General features: G+C 40.6%; 1 protein-coding gene across 1 annotated transcript in view; it reads right to left on the bottom strand.

Moving 5' to 3' along the window:
• LOC126986540 (hemicentin-1-like) overlaps window positions 1-24,227 on the bottom strand; it is a 202,535-nt gene that overhangs the window by 121,693 nt on the left and 56,615 nt on the right. Inside the window, exons 3-4 of the mRNA XM_050842807.1 lie at window positions 15,511-15,710; window positions 4,090-4,200 (exon numbers count right to left, since the gene is read on the bottom strand). Of these exons, the coding sequence (XP_050698764.1) occupies window positions 4,090-4,200; window positions 15,511-15,710 (311 nt within the window). The remainder of the gene's footprint in view (window positions 1-4,089; window positions 4,201-15,510; window positions 15,711-24,227) is intronic.

Genomic DNA, 24,227 nt, shown 5'->3' with positions numbered 1-24,227 from the left:
TTTTCCAGGTATTTCTTTTTATTAACTTGTATGCTTTTTTTGTGCTTTTCTTATTCCAATCTATAACTAACTAATCTATTTTTCCTTCCTTATTCTAGTTATTTATTTTTATTAACTGGTGTACTCGTCTTTTTGGTACTTTTCTTATTCCAATCTATAACTAAATAATCTATTCTTTATTTATTTTTCCAGGTATTTCTTTTTATTAACTTGTATGCTTGTCTTTTTTTGGTTCTTTTCTTATCTCAATTTATAACTAACTAATCTATTCTTTCCATATTTTTCTATTGACCTTTTTTATAGCCTGTATGCTTATGCTTGTCTTTTTAGTGCTTTTCATATTCCAATTTATAAGTAACTAATCTATTTTTCGTTCCTTATTTTTCTAGCATAAACTAGCATAGAAATAATACAAAAAAATACCTGGAAATATAAGGAAGGAATAGATTAGTTAGGTTTAAATTTGAATAAGCGAAGAACCAAAAAAGACAGGCACACAAGTTAATAAAAACAAATAAATAGAAATATGAGGAGCAAAAAATTGATTAGTTAGTTATAGATTGGAATAAGAAAAGTACCAAAAAGACAGGCATAGAAGTTAATAAAAGAAATACCTGGAAAAATAAGAATCGAATAGATTAATTAGTTATAGATTGGGATAAGAAAAGTACCAAAAATACGAGCAAACAAGTTAATAAAAGAAATACCTCGAAAATAAGGAACAAAGGATATATTAGTTAGTTATAAATTGGAATCAGAAAAGTACCAAAAAGACAAGCATAGAAGTTAATGAAAAGAAATAACTAGAAAAATAAGGAACGAAGAATAGATTAGTTAGTTATAGATTGGAATAAGAAAAGTACCAAAAAGACGAGCATACAAGTTAATAAAAAGAAATACCTGGAAAAATAAGGAGCGAAGGATAGATAAGTTAGTTATAAATTGGAATAAGAAATGCACCAAAAAGACGAGCATAGAAATAATAAAAAAGAAATACCTGGATAAATAAAGAAGGAATAGATTAGTTAGTTATAAATTTGAATAAGAAAAGAACCAAAAAAAGACAGGCATACAAGTTAATAAAAACAAATAAATAGAAATATAAGGAGCAAAAAATTGATTAGTTAGTTATAGATTGGAATAAGAACAGCACCAAAAAGACAAGCATAGAAGTTAATAAAAATAAATAAAACGAAAAATAAGGAACGAAGAATAGATTAGTTACGTTATAGACTGGAATAAGAAAAGCACCAAAAAGACGAGGATATAAGTTAATGAAAAGAAATAACTAGAAAATATAAGGAAGGAATAGACTAGTTATTTATTGATTGGAATAAGAAAAATACCCAAAAGACGAGCATACGAATTAATAAAAAGAAATATCTGGAAAAATAAAGAAGGAATAGATTAGTTAGTTATAAATTGTAATAAGAAAAGCACTAAAAAGACAGGCATATAATTTAATGAAAAGAAATAACAAGAATATATAAGGAAAGAAAAATAGATTAGTTAATTATAGATTGGAATAAGAAAAGCACCAAAAATGACAAGCATTCAAGTTGATAAAAAGAAATAGCTAGAAAATATAAGGAACGAAGAATAGATTAGTTAGTTATAAATTGGAATAAAAAAGAACCCAAAAAGACGAGCATAGAAGTTAATAAAAAGAAATAACTAGAAAATATAAGAAAAGAATAGATTAGTTATTTATTTATTGGAATAAGAAAAGTACCCAAAAGACGAGCATACGAATTAATAAAAAGAAATATCTGGAAAAATAAGGAAAGAATAGATTAGTTAGTTATAGATTGGAATAAGAGAAGCACCAAAAAGACAAGAATAGAAGTTAATAAAAAGAAATAACTAGAAAAATATAAGGAAAGAAAAATAGATTAGTTAGTTATAGATTAGAATAAGAAAAGTACCAAAAAAGACGAACATAGAAATTAATAAAAAGAAATAACTAGAAAAATAAGGAAAGAAGAATAGATTAGTTAGTTATAAATTGGAATAAGAAAAGCACTACAGAAGACAGGCTTAGAAGTTAATTAAAGAAATACCTCGAAAATAAGGAACGAAGAATAGATTAGTTACTTATAAATTGAAATAAGAAAAGCACCAAAAAAGACAAGCATAGAAGTTAATGAAAAGAAATAACTAGAAAATATAAGGAAAGAAAAATATATTAGTTAGATAAAGACTGGAACAAAAGTACCAAAAAAGACAGGCATATAAGTTAATGAAAAGAAATAACTAGAAAATAAAGAACGAGGAAAAGATTAGTTAGTTATGAATTGGTATAAGAAAAGAACCCCAAAAGACGAACATAGAAGTTAATGAAAAGAAATACCTGGGAAAATAAGGAAAGAATAGATTACTTAGTTATAAATTGGAATAAGAAAAGCTTTAAAGAAGACAGGCATACAAGTTAATAAAAAGAAATTACTAGAAAATAAGGAACGAAGGATAGATTAGTTAGTTGTAGATTGGAATAAGAAAAGCACCAAAAAAGACAAGCATAAAAGTTAATGAAAAGAAATAATTAAAAAAAATAAAGAACGAAGAATAGATTAGTTAGTTATAGATTGGAATAAGAAAAGCACAAAAAAGACAGCATACAAGTTAATAAAAAAAAATAAGAAAAAAAATAAGGAACGCAGAACAGACTAGTAAGTTATAGATTCGAATAAGAAAAGCACAAAAAAGACAGTATACAAGTTAATAAAAAGAAATACCTGGAAAATATAAGGAACGAAGAATAGATTAGTTAGTTATAGATTGGAATAAGAAAAGCACAAAAAAAGACAAGCATACAAGTTGATAAAAGAAATAACTAGAAAATAAAAGGAACGAAGGATAGATTAGTTAGTTATAGATTGGAATAAGGAAAGTACAAAAAAGATGAGCATAGAAGTTAATAAGAAGAAGTAAATAGAAAAATATGGAAAGAAAAAATAGATTAGCTAGTTATAGATTGGAATAAAAAAAGAACCAAAAAGACAGCATACAAGTTAATAAAAAGAAATAACTAGAAAATATAAGGAACGAAGAATAGATTACTTAGTTATAAATTGGAATGAGAAAAGTACCAAAAAGACAGGCATAGAAGTTAATGAAACGAAATACCTGGAAAAATAAGGAATGAAGAATAGAAAATAAAGGAATAAGAAGGATATATTAGTTAGTTATAGATTGGAATAAGGAAAGTACAAAAAAACGAGAATAAAAGTTAATGAAGAGAAGTAAATAGAAAAATATGGAAAGAAGAATAGATTTGTTAGTTATGAATTGGAATAAAAAAAGCACCAAAAAAGACAAGCATACACGTTAATAAAAATAAATAACTAGAAAAATAAGGAAAGAATAGATTAGTTAGTTATAAATTGGAATAAGAAATGTACCAAAAAGACGAGCATGCAAGGTAATAAAAAGAAATACCTGGAAACATAAGGGAAGAACAGATTTTTTAGTTATGGATTGGAATAAGAAAAGCATCAAAAAGACGAGCATAGCAGTTAATAAAAAGAAATAAGAAGAAAAATAAGGAACGAGGAATAGATTAGTTAGTTATAGATTGGAATAAGAAAAGCACCAAAAAGACGAGCATAGAAGCTAATAAAAAGAAATAAGAAGAAAAATAAGGAACGAAGAATAGATTAGTTAGTTACAGATTGGAATAAGAAAAGCACCAAAAAGACGAGCATACAAGTTAATAAAAAAGAAATAACTAGAAAAATAAGGAACGAAGAATAGTCAAATTTATTGTGATGTTTTAAAGGTGGACTAAAACATCTCTATTAATTAACATCTGTCTGTCAGGAGCTTCGGCTCGACAGACTGTCGCTGAAATTGTTAAACTATAATCCTCTATATATGTATTTATTAAGAGCAATAAATATTTACTTACTTACTTACTTACCTTTGACCTCCTCACACTCGCACGCTCACCCCTATTTTTTGTCTTTATATTCAACATCACACTCATACCATAACATAACCTTTTATACTTCCCCTCCTCCACTCTCTCCTCTTACACCCAAGCACACTCTCATACCAACACCTCTGACCTCTTCATACCCTCCTACTCACCTCCAGTGGCCTCGCAGGTGAGGGTGACGCTGGTGCCTAGAGCGAAGGGTCCCACAACCTCCTTCACTTCCCTAATGCCCGCCTCGTAGACCTGCAGCTTGAGGGGAGGCTCTGGCGGGGAGAGAGAAGAAAGGCGGTTAGTGGGGTAACGGGAGGACGGAAAACAGTCGAAAATATTAAGGGAGAAACGAGGTGAGGTAGGTGGAATGAAGGGAGGAGAGAGGTAGGGATAGAAGGGAATGAAGAACAGCAAGTGAAGAGGTGGAAGGAAGGAAGAAGGGAAGTAAAGTAGAGAGAGGTAAAGAAGGTGAAAAGATGGAGAAAGGGAAGCAGAAGATAGAAAATAAAAAAAGGAAAGTAGAAGGGAATGAGGAAACACAAGGAAAGAAAGAACAGAAAGGAAAACAGGAAGGAAGAAAGGAGAGAAAAAATGGAGATAGAAAAGAAGTAGGAAAGTAAAAGAGGGCGAAGAAGAAAGAAAGTAAAGACAGAAGGAAAGAAAAAAGAGGAAAAGCAGGAAAGTAAGAGAGATGAAGGAAAAAAAGAAGGTAGCAAAGGGAAAGGAAGACGAAAAGAAAAGAGAACGAGAAAAAAAAGAAGAGGAAAGGAGGGAGAAAATAGGAGGAGGAGGAGGAGGAGGAAGGAGATTGATTGATGGATTGATTGGGTTATGTGGTCACGGCGCCGCAAGAAGAATTTATAAAAGGAGGGAAAGGAAAGTAGGAAGAAGTGAGACTATGAGAGGGAATGCTGGAGGAAAGCTAAGGGAGGGAGGGAGGAGAGATGGAGGGGAAAGAGTAGGCAATTTAGGGAGAATGGAGAAGAGGGAGGAAGGAAATGTATGCGGAGGAAAGGAAGGAGAGAATATAAGCAGAGGGATGGAGGAAATTTAGGAGAGGAAGGAGGGATGGAGGAGAAATGATAGGCAATTTACAGTGAAGTCTTGAGATGGGAGAGAACGTAGGAAGGAAGGAAGGTAGGAAGGAAGAAAGGAAGAAAGAAAGGAAGAAAGGAAGGAAGGAAGGAAGAGAGAGAGAGAGAGAGAGAGAGAGAGAGAGAGAGAGAGAGAGAGAGAGAGAGAGAGAGAGAGAGAGAGAGAGAGAGAGAGAGAGAGAGAGAGAGAGAGAGAGAGAGAGAGAGAGAGAGAGAGAGAGAGAGAGAGAGAGAGAGAGAGAGAGAGAGAGAGAGAGAGAGGAAAGAGGGACAATTAAGGGAAGGGAGAAAGAGGGGAGGAGGAGGAGTAGGAAGAGGAATGAATAAGAGAAGAAGAAACAAAGGGAAAAAAATGGAAGAGGAGGAGGAGGAGGAGGAAGAGGAATGAATAAGAGAAGAAGAAACAAAGGGAAAAAAAATGGAAGAGGAGGAGGAGGAGGAGGAGGAGGAGGAGGAGGAGGAGGCTGTTTAACTGAAGTCAGAACAAAACAACACAAAAGAAAGAGAATAACAAAAAAAAAATGGAGAGAAATAGAGAAGAGAAAATGGAGGAATGGAGGAAGTGCGGAGAGAAAGGAGAAGGAAAGGAAGGAGAGGAAGGAAGGAAAGAGAAAGGAATGGCTGCATGGAAAGAGGAAAGAAGGAGGGAAAAAAATATAAAGCTGACATTTTGGAGGAGAAGGAGGAAAGGAGAGAGGAGGTAAGAAGGAAAGGAAGGTTACGAGGTGAGAGAGAGAGAGAGAGAGAGAGAGAGAGAGAGAGAGAGAGAGAGAGAGAGAGAGAGAGAGAGAGAGAGAGAGAGAGATGGAAGAAAGGAGGGGAGGGGAAAGAGAGAGAGGAATGCTTTTACAGGGAAGAGGTATGGAGGAAGAAGAAGAAGAAGAAGAGGAGGAGGAAGAGGAGGAGGAGGAATGCAGAGAGGGAGAAAAAATGTAAGTGAACCTGAAAAAAGAGGCGAGGTAAATTAACTGAGAGAGAGAGAGAGAGAGAGAGAGAGAGAGAGAGAGAGAGAGAGAGAGAGAGAGAGAGAGAGAGAGAGAGAGAGAGAGAGAGAGAGAGAGAGAGAGAGAGAGAGAGAGAGAGAGAGAGAGAGAGAGAGAGAGAGAACAAAGGTGAGGGCCAAAGTTGTATTCCGAGTCTGAATGCCAAAAGCGCTCCCTTGAGAATACTAAGAGCGGACCAACACTTCCTTCTATGTCCCTCCCCCCCTCCCCCCCTCCCCCGCCCCCGCCCCCGCCCCCTTCGTCGCCGCCTTCACTTTTTTTTCTTTTCTAAATCACATTTTTTTTTTTCGTTCAATCGCTTCGCTTCCGATTTTTTTTTTTTTGCCGATTGAACGATGCGAGAAAGGCCAAGAGGACCGTAATTTTTTTTTTTTTTGGTGTTTATTCGTTTTTTTTTTTATTCTTCCGAGTTTTGATTTTTATTATTTACATTAATTTTTTTGCTTATATCTGTTTTTTTTTTTTTTGCTTAGTTCTTCGTTTTTTCCTTCCTTTTCTTCATCTTATTTCTTCTTTTTCTCTCTCTCATTTGCTTATATGTTTTTTTCCTTTTTATTTTTATTTTTACATTTTCATTTTTTTCATTTTTCATTTTTTTTCCTTCTCATATTCTTCTCTTATATTTCCTCTTCTATTTCTACTTCTACATCTTCTTCTTCTTTTCATTTTCTCTTCTTCTTCTTTTCCTCCTTCTCCTGTGCCTTCTTTCACTACCTTTCAATGAACAATCTCCTAATACGATTTTGGAACAAGCCGGATCATTTTCTTCTATTTTTACATCTTAGGTCTTCTGTTTCCTTTCCCTTTTTCTTTTGCTTCTTCGTTTCTTCTTTCTTTATAATTACTGAATTTTCATCGTTCTATCTTTTTCTTTCCTTTTCTTCTATTTTCTGTCTCTCATCTTCTTTTCATTCCCGTTTCTCCTCTACTACTTTTTCTTCTTCACTTTCTTCCTCTTTGCCTTCTTCCCGTTTCTCCTCTACTACTTTTTCTTCTTCTTTTTCTTCATTTTCTTCCTCTTTGCCTTCTTTCTCTACATTTCAATTAACAATCTCCTAATACGATTTTGGAGCAAGCCGGATCATTTTCCATTCTCTAGTTAATATTTTTCCTCAAGAACGCGTGTGTGAATTGAACGGCGTGAGATTTTTGAGACATTACGTTCGCTGAGAGAATGAGAGAGAGAGGAGGAAGCCATCAAAGGGAGGGAAAATAAAAGAATAGGGAACGGAAAGTGAATGGAAAACAAGAATAAAAAGGAAGAAAGCAAAGACGTGTGAAGAGAAGATGGGAAGGAGAAAATGAGTAAAGAGGAAAAGAGGAAGAAAAAAATTGCTGCTGAGGAAGACAGGAAGGAAGGAAGTAAGACAGGAAGGAAAGAAGGGAGAAAGACAGGAGGGAAAGAAGGAAACAGGGAACGAATGAATAAATATACGTATGAATGAAGGAATGAAGGAATGAATGAAGGAAGATAGGAAGGCAATAAGGTAGATAGGAGGAAAGAATAGAAGCGGAGAGAGAAGAGAAGGAGGGAGGGAGTACAGAAGTAATGAAAGATGGAACGTTGAAACCGGGGAGTGTGCAAAAATAGAGGAAGAACAAGAAGAAAAAAAACGACAATAAGAATTAGAGGAGGAAGGGAGGAAGCAATGCAAAGTAAACAAAGTAGTAGAAGTTAAAAGAAAAATGCAAATAACACACACACACACACACACACACACACACACACACACACACACAGAGGAGAAAACATATAAATACATTGGAGAGAAGAGGGGAAGCCATTGAAAGAAAGAATGGAGAGAAGAAGGGCGAAAAAATGCAAAATAAAAGAACACATGAAGACGGACAGAAGAAAAGGGGACGAAGGAAAAAAAACCCGAATATGGAAGAAGGCAAAAGAATGGGAATAACTTGAGTATTAACAAACAGGGAGAAGGAAACGAAGGGGATGAAGAAGGGTCAGAAAATAAAGAAGAATGTAAGATAACGAAAACTAGGGCAAGAAACAAAGAGAACATGAAACGGAAGCAAATAAAGATACGAAGAAGAAATTTGAGGAGGAAGGTCGGAAAAAAAAGTGAAGAAAATATACACGAAAAAGTAGAAGGACAAAGAATGAATAAAAGTTAACGAAAAACGGAAGAAAAACAAGGAGAGAGGAAACGTGAATGAAAATAAATGGATATATAAACAAATAGCGAAAGGGAATAAAAGAAAACAATGCTGGAAACATATTTGCAACACGAAGTAAAAAATAGAACGGAATTAAAGTGGATCAGATAAAGGCAGAAAATAGGAAAGGAAAAAAGAGAAATGTTGAAAGGAAGGAAGAAGGAAAATACATTACGTAAGAACACACGAAAGAAGGAGAGGAGTCAGCAAGGAAGAGAAGGAAGAAGAAAGGAAAGAAGGGAAAAGGAGGAGGAAAGAAAGCGTCAGGAAGAAGGTTAAGAAATAAATAAGAAAATGAGGAAGATAGGGAAGGAGAGAAAAAAAGAATCAAGAAAAGAAGAAAGAAATGAGGGAAGGGATAAGGCAGTGAGAGAAGGAAGGAAGGAGGGAAGGAAAAGACGAAGAAGGGAAGAGGAAACGAAGGAAGGTTAAAGAAAAGGAGAGAACGAAGGAACAAAGAAAAGATAAAAGGAAGGAATGAGAGAAGGAAAGAGAGAGAGAGGGATGGAAGGAGGGAAGGAAAAGGCGAGGAAGGGAAGAAGTAGTCAGAAGGAGAAGAGAAAAAGAAGGAAGGTTAAAGAAAAGGAAGGAACGAAGGAACAAAGAAAAGATAAAAGGAAGGAATGAGAGAAGGAAAGAGAGAGAGAGAGTGATGGAAGGAGGGAAGGAAAAGGCGAGGAAGGGAAGACGTAGACAGGAAGAGAAGAGGAAACGAAGAAAGGTTAAAGAAAAGGAGGGAACGAAGGAACAAAGAAAAGATAAAAGGAAGGAATGAGAGAAGGAAATAAAGAACGAGTGCACGAAGGGAGGAAGGGAAATAAGTGCATGGAGACAGAAGCAACAAATAAATGAAACGGGACGTGATTCAGGAAAGGAAAAACGGAGGAAAGAAGGAAGGAAGGACGATGAAAGTTACACACGAAGGAGGAAGGAAGGAAAAACAAACAAGCAGGAGATTTATAAGGGCGAGAGTGGCGCTCCGTCCTGCTTGGCTCTGTGAGGGAGAAAAAAAATAAAGGAAGAAAAGAAAAAAAAAGTCGAGGCTCTTTGTGACCCTTCTTAATAGTCCTTGTTTGTGCCTGTGTGTGTGTGTGTGTGTGTGTGTGAGAGAGAGAGAGAGAGAGAGAGAGAGAGAGAGAGAGAGAGAGAGAGAGAGAGAGAGAGAGAGAGAGAGAGAGAGAGAGAGAGAGAGAGAGAGAGAGAGAGAGGTAAGAATTTAGCAATTTTCCTTCTATTACGACTACTACTACTACTACTACTACTACAATGACGACTAGCACTAATGATGCTACTACTACTACTACTACTACTACTGTTACTACTATTACTACCACTATTACTTAGTCTCGATAATTCTCGACAAAAAAATAATGAAGATAATACTAAATTAATTCATGACGTAGAAATTGTCCACAGTCACTTAATAAATAATGTTTCAATGCAAATGAATGCACCAAGTAATCTCATTTGGAAGTTAATTAAATTAGGGCGCAGGTGAGCCACCCCTCCGCCAGGTGGCTCAGCAAGGTGTGGCTCGGCGTGGGTGCCCTCACCGCCCCGCCCCGCCCCGCCCCGCAACAGGGAGGCATCACGTGGCCTATCCACACTTTAACAGTAATATGAACGTGTGAATCTTGCAATAGCATTTTTTTAAAAGGCTGAACAAATTGCAGAGTAGAAAATTATAAAGACTCCAAACAATAATACCACTATAATAATTTTAAGCTTACTCTAAATAATATATATTGCTCGCCATATTAGCAAGTTTTCATCTGAATTTATCGGAGGGGCCGGAATATCCCGGATTCAGAATGGAACATTAAATATAATTGATATGTCAGAAAATCTAAAAATTCCAGACAAACGACTTTGGCGTTCCAATACTTTTCTGATAAACTTTATATTTTTTATTTGAAATCTTGCTCCCATTTTTCGGAATGCACTGAATATATAATTATTTAACGAAACCAAAAAAGAGCATTACATAAGACTGTGAATTAAAGATGATACTAAAGTACCAGAATCGTTGTGGCTCACGAAACACTTGTCTTGTATTTCAAAGATTTTATGCAGAGACTTTCCGGCAAAGATTCGGTATCGAACTTTGGCCTTTTTTTCAATGATGATACTGGTTACCTAGCGAATGCAAGGTCATCTTCCTCGTAAACTCCGCTACATGTTGCTTTCCTTGCTGTCTTCTGTAACTCTTTCTCATTGAATAACTGCTCTTCTAAACTTACTAACTGCACGCCCCCACGCCTCCCACGGCCCTGACGCACGAGACTTTTATCCCCAGGCTGCAAAACTTCCAATAGCAAGAGTGAACCATTATCTTCATTCCTTCACCTTTCACTGGTAATCACTGAAGCAGCCTTCCTTCATCCGTATTTCCCACATCCTATGATTTCAACGCTCTGAAGAGGGGAGTATCTTGACTTCCTTTAGCCCTTCCGCTGCTATTGGTACTGATTTGGCCTTCACTGGTAGCCTGGAAACATATGGTCCCAGGTCTCTCTATGACTCTGTGGTGGATAGTGGAGTGTTTCCCATGTGATATTGGTATGCTGGATATCCCCTCCCAAGATGCAGGACTTTACATTTTCATCATTGAATTGTAGCAGTCATTTTTTGTTCCATTCCTGTAACATGGTGATGTCTTCTGGTAGGAAATCCGAATTCAAGGGGTTAGCTTAAACTAATCATCTTTGGAATTACTCCTGTCTTAATTTTTGGGTAATGCTCTTGAACTACCTCCTTTGCTGTGAATGAATAAACTAATAAATAATTGAATATGAATGAATAGAGAATACAAATAAAACACTAAATACTAAAATCAGTGTTCATTGTTGACTTTCATTCACACGATAAAAAGTACAGCCATTACGATTGTCGCGTTCATGGATATTTCTGGAGCAAACTTAAATAACTGTAAGATTAAATATTTATAAAAGACATCTTAAAGTAACGGAAGAAAAGTAATCCCCGGAGAAACGTGCATTGCTGCCGCTGGGAAATTTCGTCTCACAGGAATAAAGAAAACGAACCAAAAGTTTAAATGAATCAAGTTTCTTTTAAATTACTAATCAAACGTCTCCGTGACAGATGGTGATTCCCAGGACGCAAAACCTCCATCCTCCGCTCACCACCACCACCACCACCACCACCACTATCAGGCACTCGCAACGAAGAGCTCGCAAAGGCCGCCCTAAAGCTCACCAAGTCCGGCTCAAAGCTAACAATGGCTGTCCAGAGCGAACTCATCTCCCAAGGTTTAAAGGTCACCCAAAGCTCATAAAGGCCAATATCAAATACACAAAGGTCAAAAAACGCCCTTTCTTTTTGCCACTTAAACTATTTACTTTTTATAGGACAAGATTTTTTTTTAACACTAAACTCTTTCTGTTCCTGTGATAAAAGTAAACTCGAGAGCTCACATACATCAACCCAGAGTCTACTACCACTACCACTACTACTACTACTACTACAACCATTACTTCTGCTAAGCATGCTATGATATTTTCTTGCTAATACTGGTCTTGCTATTACTTGTTTTCGTCATAATTGCGGTCGTCGTTTATATTGGCGTTCCTGTACCCACTATTGTTGTTATTACTGTTGTCATCTTCACTTAGAGTTTTAAGGAGATATAAGAAAGGGTTTGATCAGTTTAGTGGATTCTCTTGTGCCCCGGGAGTAAGGGTTCCTGACCGACTTCAACATCTTTTCTCCTTTCATTTCCTTTCCTTTTTTATTAACTCCTCTACGCTATTCGTATCTTATTAGTTTCCTCTTATCTCCTCTCTTCTCCATTCTAGTCCTCTCCTCTTCTCTACATCACTCTCCTTTCCTTTTCTTCCTGCGCTTACACTCGTTTTTTTTTATCTAATGTCTTCTCCCTCTCTCCTCTCATCTTCTCTTCCCTACGCTCCCTTTATCCTATTCTTTTCCCCTTAAATCCTCTTTGTCTCCATTCTAATCCTCTCCTCTCCTCTACATCACTCTCCTTTCCTTTTCTTCCTGCGCTTACACTCATGTTTATTTTTTATCTTATGTCTTCTCTCCCTTCTCCTTTCCTCTTCTCTACGCTCCCTTTATCTTATTAATTTCCCCTTATATCCTCTTCGTCTACATTCTAATCCTTTCCTCTCCTCTACACTACTCTTCTTTCCCTATTCTTCTCGCGTCATCATTCATCTTTTACCGTATCACCTATTCTCGTCTCCTCTCTCCTCCTCTCCTCTCCTTTCCTTTTGCTTCTATACTCTCCTGTCGTGTCACCAACATACTCTCCTCTTCTCTCTCCTCCTCTAATTTCCTTTTCCACTTCTGCTTTCATCTCCTATCCCAGCACTCTCTCGCCTCTCTCCTCCTCTTCCTTTCTCTCTGGCTCTTGCGTCCCCATAAAGAAGAAGTTTTGCAGACGAAAGCTAACAACCAGGAAATGTTTATCAGAGACAGATCTTTCTCCCCCAAACACAAACACACAAAATGCACGTACCCTAGAGCGCACACACATACACACACACACACACACACACACACACACACACAGACGAAGAGAGACACCCACAAACGGATTGATTAAAGAAAGATGAGTTGGCGGAATCGAGCTAGCGAGGCCTCAGAGAGAGTTTCCTTCCTGTCGTATGAAGAGCCAATTGATTTCTTTGACTCAAACTGACCCCACGGAGCCGTCCTGAAAGGGTTTGAATTATAGGAAAAAGGACACACGACGGTGGTGGTGACGGTGTTAGTGGCGGGAAACTGTAGTGGTAGTAGTAGTGGTAGTGGTAGTAGTAGTAGTAGTAGTAGTAGTAGTAGTAGTAGCAGTAGTGGTATTATTATTATTATTATTATTATTATTATTATTATTATTAGTGGTATTATTATTATTATTATTATTATTATTATTATTATTATTATTATTATTATTATTAGTAATAGTAGTAGTAATAGTAGTAGTAGTAGTAGTAGTAGTAGTAGTAAGAACAGCATTTGCAATCGTCGTAAGTGGGTACTTTATATAAATTATGATAAGAAAAATGGAAATAATATTAATGCTGATAATAGTTACTTTCAAAGAGTATTACATTGCTATTATTAATTATACATTTACGTCAATTAACGCTATGGTCAATCCACATCAACTAATCCACTATCTCAATTCCCTCCCCTCCGAGCACACACACACACACACACACACACGCCCCCACATTCGTCACCGTCACCTACACACTCCCGCCTCACGCCCTGCCCTGTCTTCCTCTCGTGCGGCTCAGGGAACAGGGCGAGGAGGGGCACGCCAAGCCTCTTTCAACCCCTCCCTCCTCAGTGCTGCCGCCCATGATCTGACGTGATGCGCTGACGACGAGGGTATGGGGGAGCAGGGGACAGGGAAGGGGTAGGAAATGGGGGACGGGGAAGGGGGGTAGAGGGAGAAAGGAAGGGAGGGAACTTGGAAACGGGGGAAAGGGGTTGGAGGGGGGAGGAAGAGGGAGGAAGGAGGGGAAGATGGAGGAAGGATGAGAAGGGGGAGGAAGGGGGGAAGGAGGGAATTTGGGAACAGGGAAGGAGGAGGAGGGAGGGGGAGGTGGGAAAGGGAAGGGAAAGGAGGGCAGAGGAAGGGGGAGCGGGAACCTGGGAAGAGGAGGAAGGTGCGAGGAAGATGTGCAGTGAAGAGGTGAAAAGGAAGGGGTGAGAGGGGAGGGGGAAGGGGAGGAAAAAATACATGCTCTGCTTAATCCCGGCCTGTATTATTCCTCCTGTTAATGGCGCGCCTGAATGTTGCAAGGCGGGCAGCGAGTGGCGGGTTCCCGAGGTGGGGATAGGAGCAAAAGTTTGATGATGAGCCGTTTTTTGACTGATTATGTCCGTCTGTCTGTCTGGCTGTTCATATGTCTGTGTTTGGTGATATCTGTCTGTCTGCTGTACTGTCTGTTACTCGTCTGTTTCTGTATGTCTGTCTTTGTTTGTCTGTTTATATATCTGTATTTCTGTCTGCTTGTCTGTCTTTATTTATGTATGTTTTGCCACCTGTTTTTGTTTATGTTTGTCTGTCTGTTCGTCTATGTCTGTTTGTCTGTCTACCTGCCTCCGTTTCTGTATCTTTCTGTGTCTGTCTGTCTGTCTGTCTGTCTGTGAGTGTCTCCCCTTTCCTCCTCCCCTCCTTCCCCACTCTTCGCAGCTCTCTCGTCCTCTTTCACATACATAATATTTTTTTTTCGATGTCAATATTATCTCCCTCTCCCTCTCTCCCTCTCCCTCTCTCTCGCTCTCTCTCTCTCTCTCTCGGCCCCGTGCGTGGCGTGGGAACCTTACATGCGGCCCAACAATACCTTCTCGTGAGGGCGGCAGTTGCTTCAGGTGGGACAGGTGAGGTGTTTTGTGATCGGGTGAAAGGGGAAGGAAACGTAAGGAAGGGTGAGGCAGGAAAAATGGAGGAGGAGGAGGGGGAGGAGGAGGTAGGGGGTATAGATAGAGAGGGGACACTTTTTCATTCTTGCATGCACTTTGTCGTGGTGGAAGCAGACAGAAAAGAGTGACAGGAAAGGAGGAAGAGGAGGAACATGAGACATTCTTCTTTTGTGATTCAGGGGAAAGGAATGGAAATGCAAGCTCTCTCTCTCTCTCTCTCTCTCTCTCTCTCTCTCTCTCTCTCTCTCTCTCTCTCGATCTTTGAAGGCATGACGTAAGCAGATTTCGATGTGGTGGTAGTGGTGGTATATTTTTCTTCTCTCTCTCGTGACAGTGAAAAAAGAATATCCGTGGTTTTGCATGTGTGTGTGTGTGTGTGTGTGTGTGTGTGTGTGTGTGTGTGTGTGTGTGTGTGTGTGTGTGCGTGGGTGTTCGCGCCTGTCTATCCGCCCGTCTATCCTCTGTTCATTCCGCCATCCATCTATCTGTCCATTCTTGTCATCTCCTTTGTGCGGCCGAGGAGGAGGAGGAGGAGGAGGAGGAGGAGGAGGAGGAGGACGGGGGGAGAGAGGCAAAAGTATGAGAAAGAGAGACATAACTGACAGACAGAGACAGACCAAGAAATAGACAGACACTCAAACCAACTAAAAACAACAAGAAAAAATGGTAGAGGGAACAGAAACGTTAACCAAGAAGAAAAAACCACAAACAACCAAACAACCAAATAAAACACTATCACCAAGCAATACATACACCTCCCCTACCATCGCTACCAAGCCACCACAACCACAATCACCACCACCATCACTACCACTCTCACCCTCCCCTCACCACCACCATCACCACCACCACTACTAACAAACCCAATCCACCACCATCCCCCCTCATCACTCACCCACAACCACCAGCTTGACGCGGAGGTTCCTGGTTGGGGAGCGTCTGAAATCAACCCGACAGCGATACTCCTGATGGTCCTGCGCTTCGACCCTCAGGATATGCAGGCCGGTGGGCGTCGAAGTAAGGTTGAAGTGGGCGCGGTCCCCCAGCGCCGACCAGTGCATTGAGGAGCCAATGGTGCCTTCGCGGGAGTCGATGCTGCGGAGGAGGAGAAAGAGGAGGGTTAGTGATACCGGGGAACGATGGAAGAGGAGTGAATGGGGCTCCAGGGGAAGAGGAGTTAAAGATACGGACGAAAAGAAGAGTAAGAGAGACAGAAGAAGGGGAACGATGGAAGAGGAGTGAATGGGGCTCCAGGGGAAGAGGAGTTAAAGATACGGACGAAAAGAAGAGTAAGAGAGACAGAAGAAGGGAAGGGGGAAGCAAGAGGAAAAGAGAAAAATGAAGACAAAGAGTAAGAAAGAGTAAATGGAGGAGAGTGATTGAAAGGGAACGCAAGGAGGGAAAGAGAGAGTGCTGAAGAAGAATAGAAAGAGGGTTGGTGATACGGGGGGAAGATAAGAGTAAAAAATAAAGAAGAATGAATTGTGAGGAGGAGAAAAACTACTGAGGCTGAGGAAGATTAAGTAGGTTAGTAATATATGAAAAAAAGGAGAGAAAGAGAGACAGAAGAGGAGTGATTGGTGCGGGGGAGGAAGATGAAAAATATAATACTACGAATAAGGAGAAGGAAGAAGTTAATTATACGAAAAAAAACAGAGTGAGAAAGGCAGAAGACAAAGAGGGAAGTATGATAAGGAGGAAGGGGGAAGAGTGGATGCTGCGAATGGGGGAGAAGAGAAAGAGAGTTTACGATACGCTGATAAAGGAGAGAGAGAGAGAGAGAGAGAGAGAGAGAGAGAGAGAGAGAGAGAGAGAGAGAGAGAGAGAGAGAGAGAGAGAGAGAGAGAGAGAGAGAGAGAGAGAATAAGAAGATTGAATGTAGGAGAGGAAAAAGAGGAAATAGTAAATCCCAAGGAAAATGAAATAGAGAAACAATAAGTGCTATAGACGAAAGTTAACAGAGTGCTGAGAAGGATGGAAGAAGGAAGAAAAAGAGGAGAAAAAGAGAGGCAGTGCAGATAAAAAGAGAAAGCAAATACTGAGGAGAAAAAGGAGAAGGAGTAAGAGGAATAAGAAGATGGAGTAGATGCTGAGGAAGAGGAGGAGGAGGAGGAGGAGGAGGAGGTAAACATGACGATAACAGTAAAGGTTAGTGCATGAAATGGCTGCTGGAACGTGTGTGTGTGTGTGTGTGTGTGTGTGTGTGTGTGTGTGTGTGTGTGTGTGTGTGTGTGTGTGTGTGTGTTAAAAGTCGGCTCTGGTAAAGTTTGGGATTACAAAGGATGACTCGGCATTATTTATGTTATAATTATAAACTTTCGTGATAAGGACAGTTCAGATGACATGGCTTACACAGAGAGGGTGAAGCAGCGTCACTTTCTATTATATAAGTTAGTTCACTGTGGGTTAAAACAAGATAGAGTCAGGTAAGGAAAAGTAGAGTTAAGAGAAGGATACACGAGGGTAAGCGCAACGTAGCAAGAAAATAAAATTACTAATAACAGTGTAAATAAAAAATGCTGCAAATGAGGAAGGGGAAGAGAGAGAGGGTTAACGATATGATGGAAAAGGAAAGATTGAATGGAGATAAAATAAAATATATACTCCCTTCGATTAACCATTTATACTCCCAAACGACTCAAACAAATGCCTTATCTCAATCAAAACAAGGATACATAAGAAAACACTAACAAAAATGAGAAAAAAATATCAAATAACTACAAAAATCACCCTTAGCTATATCATTTTAACTCCACAAATCACACAACTTCTTATTTCAAACAAAACAAGGATATCATAAGAATAACCTAACCAAAATAAGAAAACAATATATCAAATAACTACAAAAATCACCCTTAGCTATATCATTTTAACTCGTCAAAGCACACAACTCCTTATTTCAAACAAAACAAGGATATCATATGAATAACCTAACCAAAACAAGTAAACAAAATATCAAATAACTACAAAAATCACCCTTACCTACATCATTTTAACTCCACAAATCACACAACTCCTTATTTCAAACAAAACAAGGATATCATATGAATAACCTAACCAAAATAAGAAAACAAAATATCAAATAACTACAAAAATCACCCTTACCTACATCATTTAAACTCCACAAAGCACACAACTCCTTAACCCAATCAAGACAGTTCACCAACCATAACTAGATTTCGGGAGGTAAACCATTTCCTAAACAACCAACGGGGTAAGGTGAGCAGCTGGGACGGCTTAAGCATCGACTGCCCAACCGTGCCAGTCCCAAGCAAGCACAGTCGATTCTTAGGCAGGCGGTTTAAGCACTGTATCAAGGCGGAGGGAGGGAGGAAAACATCGTCATAACAGTAAGGTTGTGGCGGCGTAGCGGTGGATCTCTGTCTCGTAAGGCGGATAATGCTCAGAGCCGATGGACATGAGGGAGAGAGGGAGGGGGGAAGGGAGGGAGAGAGGGTTAGGGGATGCGGTCAATGTGTGTTTGTGGCTTAAGAAACGGAAATGCATTTGTGATTATGTTTATGGTTACTGAGGGGAAAGAAATTACGTTATCGGGAAATGAAGAAGAAGGAATAGGAGGAGGAGTAGAAGAAGAAGAAGAAGAAGAAGAAGAAGAAGAAGAAGAAGACGAAAAGGAAAAAAAAAGAAAAAGAAAGAGAAGAAAGATGAAGAGGAAGAAGAAAAGGGAAAAAAAGAAGAAAAAAGAGAAGTAGGAGAAGAAAACGAAGAAGAAAAAGAAGAAGGACATGGATTTTAATGATGTCAATGGCGGTGATGATGATGACGATGATGCTTAAAATACTGAAAAAAAGAAGAAGAAGAACAAGAACAATAAGCAAGAACTAAACAATATATAAAACAAGACAACTAAGAAAAAAAATATAAACGATAAAATAACATCACGCAAAATAACAAAAACCCCGAAGGACGAGGAGCAAATTAAGACTTCAAGATTAACCCATTAACCTCTTGCGGCGGTGAAGGTCCTTTGTGTCAATTTAGCCTTTCTTTTTTTTTTTATTAGTCTCTCCTCTCCCACGCCGCTGAGAGACTATTAATACCTCTCTTAACTCTATCGAGAAGCTATTACCGTCACCCTTCCGAGGCATGGTGTTAAATAATATAGCAACTTCCCTTCCTTTGTTGAGCTAGTATATAACGCTGTGTGTTTGTATCTCTAAACCCTCGTGTGTAAATATTGAATGAAGAACATCGATATCCGTGTGTTTTTATGTGTTTATTATGTGTTTGTGTGTATATTTAGCTCTGTATATAAAACTTTAATATGTGTTTGTTTGTTTTACATTACACGCACATGCGAATGGAGAAACATACACTTAAACACTGACACACACACACACACACACACACACACAACCACTACCATCCTCCCCTCACACAAACATACACACACAAAGAAACTCACATGGACTTGTAAAACTTTTTTCTGATCAAGTAAATTAAATAAAATGTACAACTCGTTCGTCTCAGGAGTAAGATTGGAGTGCACGTTCTCATCATCAGTCTTGGAGCGTCTAAATTATTAATAAACATGTAAATTAGGCGGCGCTTCGTTATAGATACAAACACCGATAAAAGGGTAAAAGAAAACAAAAACTTGCTTCAAATAAATGAAAACCCGTCGAAATAGAGAGAAAACACAAACACTCATCAATCTTCCGAGGCAAACAAACACCCCCAAACAAACACACACACACACACACACACACACACACAAACACAATCACCCACCCTCCAACCCATCCAGCCCCCCACCAAACAACCCCCTCCCCTTCTCCACCCCCAACACAACCTCTACCCCTTTCACCCACCCAACCCTTCTCTCTCTCTCTCTCTCTCTCTCTCTCTCTCTCTCTCTCTCTCTCTCTCTCTCTCTCTCTCTCCCCCCCCCAACACACAACACACTCAAACTCCCCCACCACAACCTCCCTTCCTCTCCCCCACTCCCCCCTTCCCCCACCCCAACACACAGGCATGGAAGGGGGAAAGACAGCGGGGCGAGGGGGCGGTGGCGGCGTAATCCAGTGGGCCAATAACCTTGAATGGAAGCGTGCAATCACCAGCCTGGCCGATGCTGGACCCTGAGTGGCGCCGGGATGAGCGACGGCCAAACACGGGAGAAAGAGGACCAGGAGGAGGTGGAGGAGGAGGTGGAAGAGATGGAGGAGAAGAAGAAGGGAGAGCAGGAGGATGAGGAGGTGGAAATGGAGATAATGAAGAAGAAATGAAGGGAGGGGAGGAAAATGAGGCACTGAATGAGATGAGAAAATGTTCACGTAGAAAAGAAAACGAGGAAATGAAGATATAAAGTAATTCGATGCGTGGAAGACGAGGAGGAGGAGGAGGAAGAGACAATGAGGAAGAAACAGAGGGAGGGGGACAAAAATGAGATAATTAAGGAGATGAGGAAGAAAATATGAAAAAAATGAAGAAGCGAAGATATAAAAAGCAATGATGTAAGAGAAAGAGGAGGAGGGGAGACTGGAGAGAATAAAGAAAGGAGAGTTGAGTAGAAGTATAAGAAACAAAATGCCAGTAGTAGTAGTAGTAGTAGTAGTAGTAGTAGTAGTAGTAGTAGAAGTAGGAGTAGGAAAAGGAATAACAGAAGGAGAAGAGGCAATGTGGGACGCCAATTAACAGTACCAGAAATACCACTTGACTCAGCTTAGGTTAACCGCACAGCCCACTGATACCTTTCCCCTTTCAACTCTCAGACCGTATACTGTTTTCCTTCCTCCCGTCCTCATCTCTTGTCGCTTCAATCTTAAGTAAAACAAAAGCCAACTGCCATCACCCACACATCAGCTTATTTTTTTTATCCAATCCGCTCCTGTGAACTTGGCTGAAACGTCGAACCTCTCTCGCTCCTATTACCTCGTTTCCTTTTAGTCTTCACGAGCTCATCTTCCGAGGAATGCTATTTACTATATTATGGCAACTTTCAATCTCTCTTCTCTCCCTTCCTTCCTCCATTCCCTGTCTTCCTTCCACAAGTGTAACCCTTCCAAACATTACTCTTGTACATTGCTGAACCTTCAAACTACATTTCTTGTCTCCTATTCCCCTCCCCTCCCCTTCCCTCAATTCCTTCCACTAGCCCCCATCTTCCCCAAACATTCTCTTTCGGACATGGCGGAACCTTCAAAGTCCCTTCCTCCCATCTCCTCCCCTTCCCTTCTTCCCCTTCCTACCCTACCTCTAGCCCCCATCTTCCCCAAACATTCTCTTTCGGACATGGCGGAACCTTCCAAGTCCCTTCCTCCCATCTCCTCCCCTTCCCTTCTTCCCCTTCCTATCCTACCTCTAGCCCCCATCTTCCCCAAACATTCTCTTTCGGACATGGCGGAACCTTCAAAGTCCCTTCCTCCCATCTCCTCCCCTTCCCTTCTTCCCCTTCCTATCCTACCTCTAGCCCCCATCTTCCCCAAACATTACTCTGTCGGACAGGGCTGAACCTTCAAACTCCCTTTCTCTACTATTCCCCTTCTCTCCTCTTCCCTTCCCTCCCTTCCTCAAGCTCCCACCGTCCTAGCATTGCGCTCCGTATACTTTCCCGCCTCGTGGAACTTTCGCGCTCAAAAATTGCGGAAGAGGCGAATGAGAGTACTTGAGAACTTAAAAGCTGTGAAGTTAGGATGAAGTTCATAATTCAGCCCCGCGACGAAAAAGGGAGAGGTGTGAGTGGGCGGTGAGGGGAGGAGGGAGGGAGATGGGGTAGACGTATGCAAACACAGCCACAATAAACACGAGAACGGCAAGAAAGGGTAATAAAAGAGGAGTAAACAGAGACAACGAAGGGGGTTATGGGCATGTTGAGAGCCGCTTCCTGCACGAGCGTGAGAGGAAGTGAGAGAAGAGGAGGAGGAGGAAGGAGAGGAGGACAAGGGGTAGGTTGTTAGTTTAAGAGGAGGCCCGTCCATAGCAAAACACGCATCTTCCTCCACCTCCTCCTCCTCCTCCTCACACTCTCGTCGGCGTTTGTCGGAACTCAATCTAGGTAATGAAAAAAGTTCACGCGACGAATCCCTCCTCCATCCTCTTCCTCCTCCTCCTCCTCCTCCTCCTCTTCAACCTTACTAAATCATGCAAGGAGTTGAGGGCGAGTGTTGCTCCTCTTCTTTCCTCCTTTCTTCTCACCCCCCCTCCTCCTCCTCCTCCTCCTTCTTCAAACTGCTATTTACTCCTCCGACTTCCTCCCTGAGCCTCGCGTTAGCCCGGCTTGGCGAGACGGAGAGATAATAACGAACACAATGCAATTTAAATCAAGTCCTTCTGATATTATGAAGATGATGAGGGTGCTGAAAGGGGGGAGGAAGAGGAGGAGGAAGAGAAGGAGAAGGAAACATGGAAACATGGACTAGCAGGCAGCAGAAAGCCTGTTGGCTCATTACTAGGCTGCCTGCGTTCAGTGATTTAATCAATCCGTTTGCCACAGAAGTGGCTTGCAGGGAAGGATTAAAGCACTTGTGTACCTACTCTTGGGAACGTTCAGTTCACTCCTGTTGCAGCAAAGTGGCGATCAATGCGTTTCTTGAAGGAGTTGATGGTCTCTGCGCTAACCACTTCTGCAGGAAGGCTGTTCCAGTGGCGAACAACTCTATTCGAGAAGTAACTCCTGCCGATGTCGGTATTGCATCGCTTTGCTTGAATTGTTTTTCCGTTGTTTCTTGTTCTCAGGTTAGTTTGTAGCGTGAAGAGTTTGGAGTGATCAACGTTGCTGAGCTTGTTCAGGTACTTAAAGACTTGTATCATGTCTCCCCGCAGTCGTCTCTTTTCCAACGTGAAGAGGTTGAGTCGCTCGAGTCGTTCTTCATAGGGTTTCGTCCTCAGTGATGGTATCATCTTCGTGGCGCGGCGCTGTACTCTCTCAAGTAATTCAATGTCTTTCCTGTAATTAGGAGACCAGAATTGCACGGCGTATTCCAGGTGGGGCCTTACCAGCGAATTATACAAGGATAACATAACTCCCGGCGTCTTGTATTCGAAGTTCCTCGATATGAACCCAAGCATTGTATTGGCTTTCTTACAGGCGGACTTGCAGTGTTTTGTTTGTTTCAAGTCACTGCTGATGGTGACCACGAGGTCTCTTTCCTCTTGCACAACATGTAGTGGTTAGCCACCCATGTGGTATATGTGGTTGCTGTTTCTGGATCCGATATTCATGACTTTACATTTGGTATTGTTGAAGGACATCTGCCATTTTCTGACCACCAGTGATCTGGTCCAGGTCTCTCTGGATAATTTCGCAGTCTGCCGTCGTGAGGGCCTTCCCACCCACCTTTGTGTCGTCGGCAAATTTTGAAAGATTGGATTTTAATCCTAGTTCTAGGTCGTTGATATATATGATGAAAAGTATGGGTCCCAGTACTGACCCCTGTGGCACTCCACTTGTGACCGGGAGCCACTCGGAGGCCTGTCCGTTGAGTACAACTCGTTGTTTTCTTTCAGTGAGCCAGTCTTTGATCCACGCTGTCAGATCGTCGCCTAATCCCGCCGACTTAAGTTTCTTGAGGAGTCTTTCATGTGGCACTTTGTCAAAGGCTTTCTGAAAGTCTAGATATATAACATCACTGGGGATATGATTATCCCAGTTTTCATAGATACCTTGGAAGAAGTCCAATAAATTGGTTAAGCATGAGCGCTTGTTCCTGAAACCGTGCTGAGCATCGGAAATGATGTTGTTGTCTTCAAGGAACCTAACGAGTTTGTCTCTGATGATCTTCTCGAGGATTTTTCCGGCCACTGAGGTCAAGCTGATTGGTCTGTAGTTTAGGGCCACACTTTTGTCTCCTTTTGTAGATCGGTGTTACGTTCGCTTGTTTCCAGTCTTTCGGGACTTTGTTTTGTTGTAGTGACAGATTGTAGATGGCGGTGAGTGGCTTGAGGATTTGCTGCTTGAGTTCCTTGAGCAGCCTGGGTGACAAGTCGTCGGGTCCGGTAGACTTGTTTGTCTCGAGTTTGTCTAGGTACTTTTTCACATCCCGTTCGTCGATTGTACCAATTTCTAGGGAGTGATTCCATCGGTGGGGAAGGGCTCTCAGGTACGGACTGGGTATTCTCGACCGTGAACACAGACGCGAAGTTCCTGTTTAGGATTTCGACCATTTGTCTACTGTCCTGTGTTAGTACGTCACTTTCATCTTTTAGGGGACCGATATTGCTTTTGTCTTCTTTTGGTTCTTATATACGTGAAGAACTTTTTCGGGTTGGACTTGGCTTCGCGTGCAATTTGCTTTTCATAGTCACGTTTACTCTGGCGAATGAGTGTTCTGCAAGCTCTGAGGCTTTGATGGTACTGTTCGCGTGCCTCGTCAGTGCTGTTTTCCTTTAGCAAGTTGTATTTTCTCTTCTTCAAATTAATCGCCCGTCGAACTTGGGTAGTCATCCACGGTGTGCTTGTGGCATTATTTGTTCTCCTTGTCTTCATGGGAACAGTCGTTCTCTCTACCTCCAGGAGTTTGTTCTTAAAGCCGTTCCACGCGCCGTCCACCGGAGTGAGGTTCATGGGTTCCCAAGTTGTCTGGGTTAGCAGCTCACGAGCGAAGTTAAAAGTGGCTGGTGTGTAGTCTGGAATCTTGGACATGTTTTCGG

Source organism: Eriocheir sinensis, chromosome 62 (assembly GCF_024679095.1).
Source record: "Eriocheir sinensis breed Jianghai 21 chromosome 62, ASM2467909v1, whole genome shotgun sequence".
NCBI lineage: Eukaryota > Metazoa > Arthropoda > Malacostraca > Decapoda > Varunidae > Eriocheir > Eriocheir sinensis.
This window is presented reverse-complemented; position numbering and strand designations above follow the sequence as displayed.